Source organism: Haliotis asinina, chromosome 12 (assembly GCF_037392515.1).
Source record: "Haliotis asinina isolate JCU_RB_2024 chromosome 12, JCU_Hal_asi_v2, whole genome shotgun sequence".
Lineage (NCBI taxonomy): Eukaryota > Metazoa > Mollusca > Gastropoda > Lepetellida > Haliotidae > Haliotis > Haliotis asinina.
Genome location: NC_090291.1, coordinates 42967245 through 42984120, shown reverse-complemented (window position 1 = coordinate 42984120; position 16876 = coordinate 42967245). Strand labels below are relative to the sequence as shown.

At 38.9% G+C, this 16876-nt stretch overlaps 1 protein-coding gene across 1 annotated transcript in view; it reads left to right on the top strand.

The window, feature by feature from the left end:
• Window positions 1-16876, top strand: part of LOC137258479 (sodium- and chloride-dependent glycine transporter 2-like) — a 76227-nt gene that overhangs the window by 42754 nt on the left and 16597 nt on the right. The window contains exons 2-4 of the mRNA XM_067796165.1: window positions 14165-14234; window positions 14625-14769; window positions 15279-15410. Coding sequence (XP_067652266.1) covers window positions 14181-14234; window positions 14625-14769; window positions 15279-15410 — 331 coding nt within the window. The 5' untranslated portion in view covers window positions 14165-14180. The remainder of the gene's footprint in view (window positions 1-14164; window positions 14235-14624; window positions 14770-15278; window positions 15411-16876) is intronic.

Genomic DNA, 16876 nt, shown 5'->3' with positions numbered 1-16876 from the left:
ACAATGTTTACTGTTACAAATGCCTCCATCTGTTAAATATAAATAAACGTTAATATTCATGACGGATAGCAAATGTCACATATCATCACATTCTAGTCAGTCCTGTCAAAAAAGCAACGCTCTGCATAATTATTTCAGCTATAGCGAACGTGAAAATAGCACAGCGGATATGTGGCTATATTTTATATATTAACTCACAGTATCAGTGTGAAGGTTTTATTGAAGATAATCTGTTGTCATTGGATCTTGCGATGTCGGATTTGATTCGTTCATTTTGAATGCGCCCTTATTACAAGGATCGTGGGAATTAAGACGTTTGTCAATTAGTTCAGCAGAACAGACTTCGAGATATACAGGTGTTTGACGCTCTCCGTCCAATCATACACCCTTGTTTTGACATATTTATGAATAATAACCTCTTGATATGTGCATATAGTATAATTACACACACAACACCCCTTCCATAACAATAGAAACATGCCGTTTCATTGCGTTGATGGTCTGCAGTTTTTTTTGCCCAATTAAAGCATATCCCATCGCTTTGAGGTATGAAGAACAGTACGATATAATCTGTCTTTCCATAATCATAGACAAATGTCCCTTCGTAAAACATTTTCATTAGGCTCGTTCTCTATTTACTTGGTTGACGGATGTACCATCTTTAACATTCAGCAACGCGGCGAGCTATTTCTAATAGAAAGGCAGAAAATCATGCTGAAGAATACCAATAAGGGATTGGTGGAACATAACGGTAACTATGACAACAGATATTACCATAGCATATCTAATCCGATTTCATGAATGGTCTGCGTACCATCTGTATTACTTCTGTTCGAAACATAGGTCGGATTGTGTTTTGTAGAGAACTGCAGTCGTTAATATTGCTGACATTCCTTTTCTCTGAGAAACGATGTAATATCAAGAGTTCTGTGACATTGCCTCTGCCAGGTATGTTATCCTTATTGGTGTTTGACCGTATAGGTTCTTTGTCAAGACTGAATCTGACTGTTGTAAGCGTTTGGGCGCGGAACCTATTGTTGTAGTGTTTTATTGTTGTAATGCTACTGACGACACGCAAACAGTTGATCGATGACCTCGTATTTGACGACATTCTAGCTTGTTCATTCCACCTGTTTTATACTGCTGTCTCAAATTGCCATGATCGGGAAGTATGTGAAATAAATTATTGTTGATACTATCGACACAGGTCGATGGGGGTAGTCCAGTGGTTAGAACCACGCGTATCACGCAGTTCAATTCCCTACATTTGACCATCTGTGAAGACTATTTCTGGTGTCTCCAGCCGTCATATTACTGGAATATTGCTAAACTTGCTAAACTAATATTGCTGCGTAAAACTAAGCTCACTCATTCATGCCATCGACTTTTGATTGTTAAAAGAACAAGGCTTCGTTTATTTCTAACGTCGTCCCCAACATTTGTGAAAAGAATCACGTAAATCAAATATATATAAAAGCCGGAATTGAGCGAACTGAAGTTTGACACGCTTCTGTACTGATTGGGCATTTATGTGATGTTGTTTGTGCACTATTCTGCGGTGATTGGGCATTTATGTCACGGCGTTTAGCCTCCTTGCATATGTTTTCGAGTGTGAACAACACCTAGGTTATTCGTCATTGCAGAGAAAAGGTAAGGGTGGCGTGTCGTCTATCTTTCGTGTGATGCTGACCACTTTAAACATGTTAGGATCTTCTGGGGAATGTTGTTGTTTATCTTGTACATATCTTTATCATACACCCCATGGTCCCTAGTATGGTAATCTACCTTATTGTTGGTGATGTATAGCCCGTGTTTTACGTTGCTTTGTCCAAATTAGTTCTATCTTTCCACACTAGTTTTAATTGTAACTGTGATGCTCTAGTTGTTTTACTGTCCTTTGACGACATTTTTTTAATGATATAAACATATTTCATAGCAATATCAAACATGTTGTCGTCACTATATGGCCGAAATATTCCCGTGTATGTTCAAGTGAACACTTTGTTAGCTTTAGCACAGCACCGGTGGCACAGGTGAAACAGGATAAGCACCTGGGCTCACTTGCACACAGCAATCATAGAGCTACAGTGGTTGTAACTCCCATATTCCAACATAGGCTTAACATAGTCGTGGCGCGGTGTGCAAGTAGATCCTGTTTTTTCCTCTGTTTGGTAGTGATCCATTGTTCTATTGGAAAGCAGTCGTACTAACTGTGGTTTATTAAAATTCGACCAGAGCAATCCGTTCAAGCAACCATTTCCAGTAAAGACAACGAAAGGCAACAGCACAACATGAAGTAGTACGTTTCTGCATTCGAATATAAGGATATATTAACATAGTATGACGTGGGCACTCTTATAACATCCTCTATATCCACCTTGGCGGGGCAAGGATATATTAACATAGTATGACGTGGGCACTCTTATAACATCCTCTATATCCACCTTGGCGGGGCAAGGATATATTAACATAGTATGACGTGGGCACTCTTATAACATCCTCTATATCCACCTTGGCGGGGCAAGGATATATTAACATATATAGTATGACATGGGCACTCATATAACATGCTCTATATCCACCTTGGCGATGCAAGTACCACTGCCACACTTTGCTGAATTATAACATTATAAAATACAAAAATCATGAATAGATATTTAATGATATGTCAAGAGGAGATCATTTGGTATATGTGTTTGATATATGGAGGATACTGTAGTCGTGCCCAAACATACTATGTTTACGACACGAGTACCTAAAGTCGCTATTTCCCGAGCGATATACCTATATGTAGTCAATTACAGTCAGTCTGTGAAATCGCGTAATGCCGGATGCGTTTAGGCATTTCGTGAAATGACTGAATTCGCTTGGTCATTATGTGAGATGACTGAGTTTTGTGTTAGTTGATTACACGGATTGCCTAAAGCTTCAGGCAATCCGTGTAATCTCGCAAACTGCCTTGACAACTCGACTCAAAGAGCTCGACTCAATGACAGCTTGACTCAAAGAGGGGTAATAAAATAAAAACTCGGTCACTTCTTCAATCACTCACGCTCAGCATCTGTAGCAAAGGACATGGATATCGAAGTAAAATTTCGAACCGAATTGCTCGCAAAGTACCAGAACAACCCGAAGGTCTTGATTCCGAGAGAGCTTTACACTACAACGTTGGACGAACTGAGACTAGCCTGAAAGAAAACAAGGCATGAATACTACCTATTATCGAAGTAAGTGTCATTCATTGATGGTTCGGTTTTCTATTTCTATCTTACTGTTGCAGTTGCTTTGAACTTCGATTGATTAAAAACCCCACCTAAACTTGATCGAGTCTTACTGGATGGCGAAATTGGTCGCAAATCTTTCGCTGACACTACGCGTGACGTTATCTTCTTCAGGAGACGTCGAGAAGCTGATCAAGCGGCACCAGGACCCAGATGCGTCTGCAGTTTACTACGTGTCTATAGAAGATACCATTGAAGTGATCAAGCGAGTACATCTGGCCACCGGGCATGGTGGCCGTGACCGGCTGACCAAAGAAATCAACAAAACGTACGCGAACATCACGCGAGAAGTGCTTGAATTGTTCAAGTCATTTTGTGAAGAATGTCAGAAAAAAAGAAAGCGACCCAGGACGAAAGGTGTGGATGTGAGGCCGATTCTGACCAGAGAATTCGCATCCCGGGGTCAGGTGGACTTGATTGACATTCAGTCAATGGCCCAAAATTCTTTCAAGTGGATAATGGTCTACTAGGATCCTGACCAAGTTCGTAGTGTTGCGGCCGCTGACTTGTAAGCGAGCGACCGCAGTGGCACACCAGTTATTGGATATTTTTCGAACTTACAAAGTGCCAACGGAAGTGAGTTCAGAGCGGAGGTGATATCTGAACTGAAGGAGATGTGGCCCAGACTTGTGATGGTACATGGGAAACCGAGGCATCCACAGAGCCAAGACTCAGTCGAAAGAGCCAATGGAGACACAAAGGATATGTTAGTTGCGTGGATGGGAGATAACAAAACGAACGATTGGACCATTGGATTAAAAATTGTGCAGTTTCAAAAGAATTCCAGTCTACACGCCGGGATTCAACGTTCCTTTACATGGCCATGCTTGTCTGTGACGCGAAGGTCGACCTGTCTTCGTCCACGCTGCCGACTGAGATACTCGGTCGCCTGCAAAGCGAAGAGGAATTACTTGCTCTGAACATACCTCAGACTGCGACTTCTGCGCTATCGTCATTGCGATGACGATGACCGCCAAACGGCAGCTACACCAGACCTCCAAGATCAAGGGCTGCAACTTGAAGGTACCCTACCATACACAGACGTGAGTCGTTGGGAGTCCAGCGAGGAAAGTCCGAACCAGCCGGAGGGTAAGGGAGAAACGACCAAAACTATCGAAGAGCAATCAGGAGAACCTGAGAGTGATCAGCGACACGTCAACATTCACTCCGAGCGGAATATGGCACAAACGTCGCAGCTGAAACAGGCCGAGAGGATGGTGACGAGAAGCCGTGTGGAAATGGTTGCCGGAAAAGTGGGTGACAACGTCCCTGTGCCTATTCCTCTTGTCGATAGGGGAAGAGGAGACCCAAGAAATATTCTGGACAGAATATTCTGGAATGTGTTGGACAGGAATGAAAACGACTTGTGCACCATCTGCGTGAAAGGTGGGATTCTCAAGGAAAAATATTCGCGTAATCAGTTCGATGTCTGTCCTCAAACTCGAAGACCATCAGCTTGAGACAAGCCGTGAACGTGGAGTCTAGCTCAGATGAACAGGACTTCGTTCGCTGTAATTGCTTGGGACATTAAAAAAATGTCAAACCAACCGCTGCAAGTGCTTCAAAAATAGAGTCCAGTGTTCAAGCCACTGCCATAATATGATAAATAAATAATATAATAAAAATAAATGATATAAAGTACGTACAGTTTCACCAGATTTGAGTTGTAAATGCTTTATTCAGCTTCATGATTTTAATTGTAAGTGCGAAACGAATGCAATGTAACATGTATGGTCTGTAATTGAATAGAGTATTGTTGTTAGTCATTTCACGTAATGTCTGAAGATTTTAGTCCTTTCATGAAATACCTAACCACAACCAGTCATTACGCGTAATGCCTAAATCGACTGATTTCACAGATTGACTGTAACATATATATGATATATATGACATTTTGTTTATTACCAAAGTCGTTCAATTGAGGAAAATATACCTAACTCTACTTTCAAACATGGGCAGGCTACAGCATTCAGAATGGAACGTAACAAAAGAACCGTGACGTCATGGCATAGTTCGTGCCGTCACGTTACCATGAGAAAGTGATGTCTTGCCCTAGGGCATCGTACGAAAACTATGAACCCCGATACGTTCGCCCGTAGGTAATACAATGTTTACTGTTACAAATGCCTCCATCTGTTAAATATAAATAAACGTTAATATTCATGACGGATAGCAAATGTCACATATCATCACATTCTCGTCAGTCCTGTCAAAAAAGCAACGCTCTGCATAATTATTTCAGCTACAGCGAACGTGAAAATAGCACAGCGGATATGTGGCTATATTTTATATATTAACTCACAGTATCAGTGTGAAGGTTTTATTGAAGATAATCTGTTGTCATTGGATCTTGCGATGTCGGATTTGATTCGTTCATTTTGAATGCGCCCTTATTACAAGGATCGTGGGAATTAAGACGTTTGTCAATTAGTTCAGCAGAACAGACTTCGAGATACACAGGTGTTTGACGCTCTCCGTCCAATCATACACCCTTGTTTTGACATATTTATGAATAATAACCTCTTGATATGTGCATATAGTATAATTACACATATCCCATCGCTTTGAGGTATGAAGAACAGTACGATATAATCTGTCTTTCCATAATCATAGACAAATGTCCCTTCGTAAAACATTTTCATTAGGCTCGTTCTCTATTTACTTGGTTGACGGATGTACCATCTTTAACATTCAGCAACGCGGCGAGCCATTTCTAATAAAAAGGCAGAAAATCATGCTGAAGAATACCAATAAGGGATTGGTGGAACATAACGGTAACTATGACAACAGATATTACCATAGCATATCTAATCCGATTTCATGAATGGTCTGCGTACCATCTGTATTACTTCTGTTCGAAACATAGGTCGGATTGTGTTTTGTAGAGAACTGCAGTCGTTAATATTGCTGACATTCCTTTTCTCTGAGAAACGATGTAATATCAAGAGTTCTGTGACATTGCCTCTGCCAGGTATGTTATCCTTATTGGTGTTTGACCGTATAGGTTCTTTGTCAAGACTGAATCTGACTGTTGTAAGCGTTTGGGCGCGGAACCGATTGTTGTAGTGTTTTATTGTTGTAATGCTACTGACGACACGCAAACAGTTGATCGATGACCTCGTATTTGACGACATTCTAGCTTGTTCATTCCACCTGTTTTATACTGCTGTCTCAAATTGCCATGATCGGGAAGTATGTGAAATAAATTATTGTTGATACTATCGACACAGGTCGATGGGGGTAGTCCAGTGGTTAGAACCACGCGTATCACGCAGTTCAATTCCCTACATTTGAACCATCTGTGAAGACTATTTCTGGTGTCTCCAGCCGTCATATTACTGGAATATTGCTAAACTTGCTAAACTAATATTGCTGCGTAAAACTAAACTCACTCATTCATGCCATCGACTTTTGATTGTTAAAAGAACAAGGCTTCGTTTATTTCTAACGTCGTCCCCAACATTTGTGAAAAGAATCACGTAAATCAAATATATATAAAAGCCGGAATTGAGCGAACTGAAGTTTGACACGCTTCTGTACTGATTGGGCATTTATGTGATGTTGTTTGTGCACTATTCTGCGGTGATTGGGCATTTATGTCACGGCGTTTAGCCTCCTTGCATATGTTTTCGAGTGTGAACAACACCTAGGTTATTCGTCATTGCAGAGAAAAGGTAAGGGTGGCGTGTCGTCTATCTTTCGTGTGATGCTGACCACTTTAAACATGTTAGGATCTTCTGGGGAATGTTGTTGTTTATCTTGTACATATCTTTATCATACATCCCATGGTCCCTAGTATGGTAATCTACCTTATTGTTGGTGATGTATAGCCCGTGTTTTACGTTGCTTTGTCCAAATTAGTTCTATCTTTCCACACTAGTTTTAATTGTAACTGTGATGCTCTAGTTGTTTTACTGTCCTTTGACGACATTTTTTTAATGATATAAACATATTTCATAGCAATATCAAACATGTTGTCGTCACTATATGGCCGAAATATTCCCGTGTATGTTCAAGTGAACACTTTGTTAGCTTTAGCACAGCACCGGTGGCACAGGTGAAACAGGATAAGCACCTGGGCTCACTTGCACACAGCAATCATAGAGCTACAGTGGTTGTAACTCCCATATTCCAACATAGGCTTAACATAGTCGTGGCGCGGTGTGCAAGTAGATCCTGTTTTTTCCTCTGTTTGGTAGTGATCCATTGTTCTATTGGAAAGCAGTCGTACTAACTGTGTCTGCATGATTTGAGAAACAGCAATACATGCTTAAGGTTAAAGGTTCGACTTTTTTTAATGAAAAAAGATAACATCATCTATCTCGAGAGGATAGTAATTCTGTTCATCAATAACAGCTGAAAATGTATTAAGTCAAGCATAGTGGACATTTTCATAAATTTGACCAAACGCACAAGCATCAAATGTGTTATCGTGCCTGTTTTTATTGTCTTGTGTATGTGTGGTGGTAAACGTAATATATTTAGATTCCTTGTGAGATGAGCTTTCATTTGATGTGTTACATGGCATATTTATTGACAAAATATACGTGTGTATAATAATTTTAATGATTTTGGTGGCCATCTTGAAATTGGCGTCCATTTTGAAAATGCCACAAGGTAGAATTAGCAGAACTTTGTACTTTGCACATGGCAATGGTGTTCTGAAGCTTTCCTGAAAAAAAAATCAGCTTTCTACTATTTGTTTCCAATGACATGTCTAATGCTCCTGGCCTACATCATGTTTGAGGTGAATGTAACATGTAACTGTTTCCAATTCGTCTTCCTATGCAATCAACTGGGAATCTATTCTGTATATTAATATATGTTCACTCATCTGCATCCTTCTTATTTCTAAGAGTTAAAAAAGATATTGTTATATTTGAGCCTAGCATAACTAGCATTTTCCTAAATACCGTTTAGGTGTATGTTGTACTTGTTATCCACTGAAGCGCAAACAGTTTTTTCCCTGTCACGATTTGTATAAACACACATTACATGGACCTACCTTACATCATGGATTAAACAAATATTTACCGGACCCACCGACTGACAGAACATGGTTTATTACATGTTATACAAGTGAACTATTGCCAGGGAATAATAGGCTTGTTGCTGTAGAATATATTCTCTCATTGGTACACTCTAATTAGCACCTGCCACAAGGGATGGACTGTTTGGGTGACTTATCATTGCGTTATCAACAGTCAACAGACCAAGTCTTTTTTAAGACTGTAGGCGAATACAGAACAACCCATTTGGGTTGTGGACAGAGATAGTGTCAGCGCTACGTTATTTTTCAGGCAAGCAACATTGCATATATTACAGCTATTACTACTCCCTTGTTGTTTGGTGACACAAACCTACACATGCATGTTATTTGTCATCATTCACTTGATGGTCAGTTAATGATGTTATCGCAGGTATGGATAGCGGTAACGCTTCTCATATTAGTGAGTGACATTACCCGACAAAGGTTTCCCATTTCTTGTGTCTGGAGTATAAGTATTATTGTATTTCTGTAAAACACTATCTTTATACATGTATTTGGCTTGTTTTGTCATTAAGTGTTTTCTAATCCGCTTAATCCGGATTATCCTGTTCTAACAACAAGTAGGCCCATCATTGTCTCTATAATCCAATGTATCCGGATCGCGAGACGTCCGGTTAACTGGATCAAACTAGCAAAGCGTGAGATTTATGTGAAAGCAAAAACATTTCATGTACGTATATCAATAAATCAACATTCAATAGTAATGACAGTGAATCATCATAACATATAAGTGTACTGATAACACATGGAAGGCGGAATGTAGGTTACCATTTACTTTACTTACTGTACTTTTATTTATTTAGAAAATGTTAAAACCAAGTTGAGACTGTAATGCCAATCGTAATCCAGAGTTTGTTTGATCGGCATTCTTACAGTTCAACTTTACAAAAGCCGATTTCAGGCTGACAGGATGCTAATTGAACAGCTAATTCACTGATTCTACCTATACATCAACTCCAGCCTGACAAAGTCGAAATCTGCTCCATTGTCCAAATGATGGAATCAATTAACATTCAATCAGTTGGTTTATCCTTGTTTATCCGGACGATGATCATCGCAAAATGCCGTTCTGTGCAATAAGCAGTTAGCTGTCACCACTTAAGTGGTACGGTTTATTATGCATCCCCCATGCTGTATACTGCAGTATAAGTGAGATCTGCTTCAGTTTGCGAATGACCAATCTTTTGAAGTTGATTCAAGTTCTGCTACCTAACTTCAGTAAACTGCTACCTAACAAATTGATCTTAGACTGAAACACCTCATTCCAAATTCGAATAATCCTATTTCAGGTACTAAGAAATGCTGTTTTTTACATATTAGATATAAATTAAGTATGAGTTATGGTCATGAGTTAACTAACATAGTGATTATATATTCTGTACCATTACGTGAGTCACTGAAGCGTCATTATAATGTTCCCTGATCCATTTCATCACACAGCATTTATTGCATTCAATGTTTTGAAGCTCATACGATAATATGAAAATTTTCAATGCTCCAGTTCATTTTGTAGTATGAAATTGTTTTCGTTCTTCAAATGTCCTAATCAGTTTAGTCGTTATGGTTACAAAATGACCTGATTTCAAAGCCTGTCAAGTTGGATATTATATATATATATATGAGTGTATGCACACACACACACACACACACACACACACACACACACACACACACACACACACACAAACAATATCGTAATTTGTGAATTCTTGTTTAATAATAATCACTGTATAAATTGTCTTCGCGCACACCGTGAGAAGAATGGCATTTTATTTGTTTTATAATTTTGTGTGCATAAAAGAAAGGATTATAAAAACGATGAAACAAATTTCCGTATACTACCATTTCACTAACCTTGCGATATTGACCGTGGAATAATTTAAAGGTCACATGCAACGTATGTTACGATTGTGTATTTTCTGTGAATTGTATTATTTATTGAGTGATAATTATTATTGGGTCACAATGTTTAGAGTTTTCAGTGTTTGGGGTCATATTTCGTATCATAAATTTTCAGTACTTTTCGTACTTTGGCAGCAGGCTTTAAGGTAGCGCTTTAGAGTTACCTCCCTTTAGATACGTGTTTTGGTTAGTTGTACGTACTTCCAGGAGACTACGAGAGAATTCTACGTGAATGGTGATGGCATCATATTGTGCTTGCATGTTCAGGAATCAGTGAATTTGTATATAAAGGCTGGTTGTTATGTTGACGATACCGGCCGGCGGGCGCGCGCACGCGCGCACGCACGCACGCACGCACACACACACACACACACGATTACCTGGAGTACATTAAGATGCCTGCCTTCGTTAGCGCTCGCCATGGTACATTCAGTATTACTATTTCTCACTCTCAAACGAAGACTTGAGTTGATATTACATTTGTGACCGATAACTTTAGTACACAAATGTATATTATGAATGAGAGAAATAGGCTTGGATACTTATAAGCGTATACTATACATAAGCTGGATCTTGGACGGTGCAACAATCACTACATAGTAATAAAATTAATAGTGTGTACACAGTCCCCCCCCCCCCCCCCCCCCCATGTGCTCAAAAAGAACTATATTGTCAGTGACTTGTATTTATTTGGGTTTTTTACCTAATAAAATCTTGTCTTGTCTTGTCTTATCTTGGTTGTGTACACAAACAAGTAAATAATTATTGTTATTAATTATTATTGCTGTAGTTGTAATTGTGTCAAAATATTTAAGGTTTTCGTGTTTGTTATTATGGGTCACATTTCCTACAGTGAATTATTTAAGCGGCACGCCTCTAAGGTAGTACTTTAGAGTTACCTCCATTTGAAAAAACATGTAAACACGAATTCTAGATCAATTGGACACGTGGCGATGGTCGTATGTGCTCGAAAGTTCTTGAAACTATGACTGAATATATACATAAAGGCTAGTTGCCGTGTTGGGACAAGGGCACGCATTACTGGCGTTTACATCATCAATATCCGTCAACGCCTGACCAACTGCTGCCTGGCTGCTTGCTGTGTTACATTCTGCATAACGCTCTCGCACTAAAACTGTGGTGACTTTGCTATATATTTTGTGAGCCATTGCCTTAGATTTCGTCTCATTTGTATTGTATTTGAAATAGGTATTGTGAAATTGACTTGTGACTTGCTCTCGTTGCTAAATAATACAATAATTGAATGTTTTAGACTTGACTTTGTTCTGTTTTGCTGGTTCACAGGGGGTTTCTTACATCGTTTGTCACGGCAAATTTCTAACCGTAACAGGACTCATATATCGTTGTCAAGCAAGAGTGACATCAGCAGAAGAATCCATACCGAAACGTCGCATCACATACAGTAAAATAAGTTGTTATCCATGAAAGATGTATCTAGAGATATTGGGTTTTGTAAATACTTGCTCTCTGTATTTACGTTCGATTCAATCAGCAAATACTGAGACGGCGAGGTACTGCGTAGCTGGATACTGTCGTTCGTCCATATACAAATCAGAACTTGAAACTGTTTCCGTCCGATCCAGTCTTCTGAGAAATATGGATTCAGTTTGTTTGCAATCCACAGACATAATAAGATGTCAACTGTACAAGTATCTCACCTGCCTGTTTGTGTAATTACATAATGTGACACAGAGACACAACTCAGGTGCAACAGCCATACATCAATATAGCCTGACAGGTGTTGAGTTCAAATTGCATGTGGTCAATGATTGAAGTTGTGTATTGCATATTGTCATTAGCAGACAAGCAGGCAGACACATATGTGGTAATAAACAGACATTGACTTTTGCCCGTGACAGAGAATGCTTGTCACAATCAACATATTTTTCTATGTTTCTGAAGATATGCATTAAAACGTTTCAGTTTTCAAACCGAGCAATTTTAGTGGTGATATTAATATTTTAAATGCTGTACTTTCTAAAAATCAGTAAGTATGGGGCCAGTGTATTTTTGTTATTGTAGACCCAAGATGCTAGTAATCACAAGAAACATGTCTTGTTCTCAAACCGTGACCGTAGCGATATCCTTGCACTCATCACTTGCTGAGAAAATTAGTGAATCCTTTGAGCTCCGATTTCGCGGGCTTTTTTCATCGTGTTGTTTTTTTTAACTTTATATGTAAAATTTGCATTTTCGATAACGTGTTACTGTAAGTCCATACCAAAAGGAATTAGAATCTGCAAAGATGTGTTTTGCGTTCACCTTTAATATTGAAGGATTACACTTAGATTTTTGTTAGAGATTGTTAAACATTGTACATGTAAATGCAGAGTATTAGGTCGTTTTCCTCTCATATATGAGAATCATTTTAATACGATAATGTATTTTTGCAAGTTGCTTCACACAAATAGTCTTATCCTTCGAAATTGTTATGAATGTTTTTATGAGGAAGTAGATGCACATGATGTCGCTGGACGTATCGCGTGAAGAATATTTTATCTAATATTGGTATCAATGAATTATTGCTTAGAAAAGATATATGTCCTGCATACCTACCTGTTGTAAAGCAACGAATTTTCGACCAAGCGCTAGCATCTCAAGAGATTGGTAGTTATTTGTGAAAGTCATTAAAATGTGTAATATATAGAAATATTATTGATAATTGCACTCTGCAATATTACATGTATATATAAACCTCTTCGGGGAATATTTATCTAAATTCCGACTATGTTCTCAAAATTAACCTATGGAAATTGGTAGATAGAGTAATGTTAAAGTAATGGAAGAAGACATTAAAGAGTTCCATTTAATATTAGTACGTCCGTATTATCTTAATTATAGAAAATTGCACACGAATCCATATTACTACAGATGTTCATTAATGCATATACTTTTTCAACATTTAAGTGTTAGAGATGTAAAACAGTTGTGTAATTTACGTGAATATCTGTATAAAGCCTGTTGTCTCAGAAATGAAATGATGCTTAATAATAAGTACTTCGTTTCCTTCTCCATTATAATGAATGTTTAGCCATCCACCTGTACCAAATCTCGTGTTTGTAAGCTCATCTGATGGTCTGTAAAGACAAAGATAAATAAAGAATCTCAATCTGATTCTGAATTAACAACCAGACAGTTGGCCTTAATTGGTGAATCTTAACTGTCTTGATTCATTCATCAGTTAACAAGGGATTAAGTCATAGATCGCTACAATCATATATTGTTTACAGATATAAACACATAGAACTTCTAAGTTGTTCCTTCACGTAGCAGATAGCGAGTGATATCTATCATGAAATGCCTAGTGATACCTTGTCCATTGGTGTAACAAAATGCGCTCTGATATTTCACTGCTTTTGACCTAATAAATGCAGCTGCATTCCCTTATAGTGTCATATTAATTCTTTAAAATTCGATTAAAGATTTTGCCGTGTGAATACTTGAGTCGGCAAATTCATACCCTTCATAACACAGCTGAACAAGAATTCAAAACATAATTTCTGTATGGTTCACTCACATTGAGTCAGGGGAAATGGGCCCCCATTTTACTCCAATACCTTGAAATGAACTCGAGGTATACTATTGATTACACATCTGTGCCATAACCTGATAAAGCAAACCAGCGGATATTTCTGTCACTGACCACCGAGGTCAACTGCATGATCACACACCTGATCCGGAAGCGGGTACTCATCAACAAGGGGTGGGAGTGAAGGGTTCAACAGTCAAGATCGATTAGCTGACACACGTGACGTCATAAAATATGTCGGAGATAGGCCTCAACCCCATTGTGTACAACACACATCCACCCAAATTATAAATCAAACTAATAGCACTATTTGGACGGTACAATATATAACCTGGCTGTAGATCGCTAACAACTGAATGGTTTTCATGTATTTTCCTTCAGATACAGCCAAGAAGCTATGGCAGATCACGAAACAGAAGTTTGTTTGTCGGAACTTGTTGGAAATAAAAAGGTAAGAAGTTCATAATTATTGGTTGAACTCACCGTACTCGTTGTTTAGCTGTCAGGTACAACTAAAAATCCATGTCAGAAGAATTGTGCATCGACCTAAAAGAGTTATTAAATATTCTTGAGTGTACACTGTTTTTCTCTTGACTGGTCCAACATATGACTTCTGAAATATGGCAATCAAAGCAGTATTACTTGCGAACAATATGTAACAAATAATGAACAGCATTTATACTTCTTTGCAACAGATGACCAGAAACAGTCGCAAACGTTTACCAAGTCACCGTACTATACGGTATGAGATTCCGACAATCAATCACCTCACAACATACAGCTGGTTGATCTCAGATGGATCGCCAGTGTGAACAATATGAATGATTTTAAATGACTGCAGGGAGAAAGTACTGATCAGGAGAAGGTGGAACAAAGGAAACCACAATGGTCTAACAAGTTCCAGGGTATCATTGCCGTTCTTGGCTACTCCGTGGGCCTTGGCAACCTCTGGAGGTTTCCGTATGTGTGCCAAAAGAACGGAGGAGGTAGATATAGTTCATTTTGATAAATGTTTGACTGAGAATGATTTGTTTAAATGACAATGAAATGTGTCGTAGTAACTACATATATGCGAAAACTACATTTTTGTACGAATTTAACATACCGTTATAGACCGTTGTAGACCGTTATGAACACTTCAAGTAAGGTTTCAAGCAAGCACCCAGTACTAATAAAATCAGTTCTCAATCTTAACAGAAACAATACAACTATACGGTACAAAACCATTGAACATCATTCCTTAAAACTGAGTGTTCAGTTTGAGATAACAAATTAAACGTTCAAATGATGTAAGCACACAGTTCACTGGCGATGAAAAGATGATACAGATTTGTCAAATATTACTATAAGCCTGGAAAGCTTTACAGGTGTGAGTAAAAACACGCTTCAGTTCGACAGGCAGTGTTTACGACAAGATACATCAAAATACAGTAAATGACGCTGGAAAAGTATTGAATCGTGGATCACAGCTGTTGCATCACTGTTTCTTTCAAAGGGGCGTTCTTGATTCCCTACATCATGTCAACAGCTGTGCTGGCAATCCCGCTCTTCATCCTTGAGGTTGCTCTTGGTCAGTTTTCTGCTAAAGGGCCCGTAAAGATTTGGTCAATATGTCCACTCATGAAAGGTAATGCCAAGTATATATGATAGCAAACAATCTTCATGAGTTAGGGTTTATGATTAGTAAGATCACTGCAACTGTATTGTCAAACAGGCTGATATCACCATAGATCATAATATACATACCTTGTGATGGATGTTATGTGATATGTACAATTGTATCGAACTCACTCTGAAAGGTTTAGTGTCTAATTGCCAACATCTCTATTCGTCTACATCTCCAATCGCCAACCAAAACAAAGCTGACTAATTAGGATGAATAAATGCACCCCTACTCTTATGATGAAACCGCCTGACCAGGGCTAAAGTGATCTAGATTGACTGTTATTATAAGAATATTTAGTGGAGCTGGCCACTGAGCGTTCTTCTTTTAGTGGTGATTATTTTTACAAACGGCCTAACATGTCCAAATGTAAGCAACTTTTTTTTCAAGAATTCATTTCCAAGAGATACATGACAGCATGGTCGTCATGTGCAAAAGCAATAAATTTTACTTGATTTGTAACATTTGTTTATCTCTCTTTTGATCGGGTGAACGTTTGGTGTAACTTCTTTTCTGCTCCTAGGCATTCTCTTCCCACAGAGGTTACTTGTCATATCTTCCTACGTAACCTTTGTTCTAATACGACCCTATCATTGGAGGCAATCAGATTTATACACCTGGAAATTAATCAAGCAACACCCCAATTTTTTCTATTGGAGCAACTTTGAAGTGTTCTGACAATCAAAATATGCCGGGTTGATATAGTTTGACACTTTTTTATTCAACAGACGATCTCTGACAAACAACTTAAAGGGAAAAAGTATCAAGACTTTGCTTTATTGCAACGAAATCCAAATTCTTAAAACTGTCTTAAATTCATGAAAAAATGGACACAATTTACTATTCATCCACAGACGTTGTTGTCAGGTGTATTAACACAAATGTCACATGGAAAGAAAGAACAGTCATCTGAGAGTCTGCACACCGACTTTCATCAATATCTAGTGTGTCCTCCCTGCGCACGCACCACCGATTCCAGACGCCTCCTCATTCCTTGGATGAGTCTCCGGATCTGATTCTGGGGGATCCTGTTCCACTCCCCATGCAGGGCAGCCGTCAATTCGTTGAGATTATGGACTGGTGGGTCTCTCTGCCTCACACGACGGCCAATAAAGTCCCACAAATGTTCAATGGGGTTGAGGTCAGGGCTCATGGCAGGCCATGGAATTCTGTCAATTGCATTTTGCCGCAAAAAATCATTTACAGCATGCGCCCTGTGAGGTCTAGCATTGTCGTCCATAAATATGGGTCTCGTTGCCAGAGGATGGTTCTCAAAATGAGGTACCACAGCCCTGTCAAGAACCTCCTGTTGGTAACGAACACCGTTAAGGTTGCCACGGATGGTAATGATATCCAACTTGCAGTTCATGGAAATGCACCCCATACCATAACGGAACCTCCCCCAAAGGCCACAGTCTCCTGGATGTTCC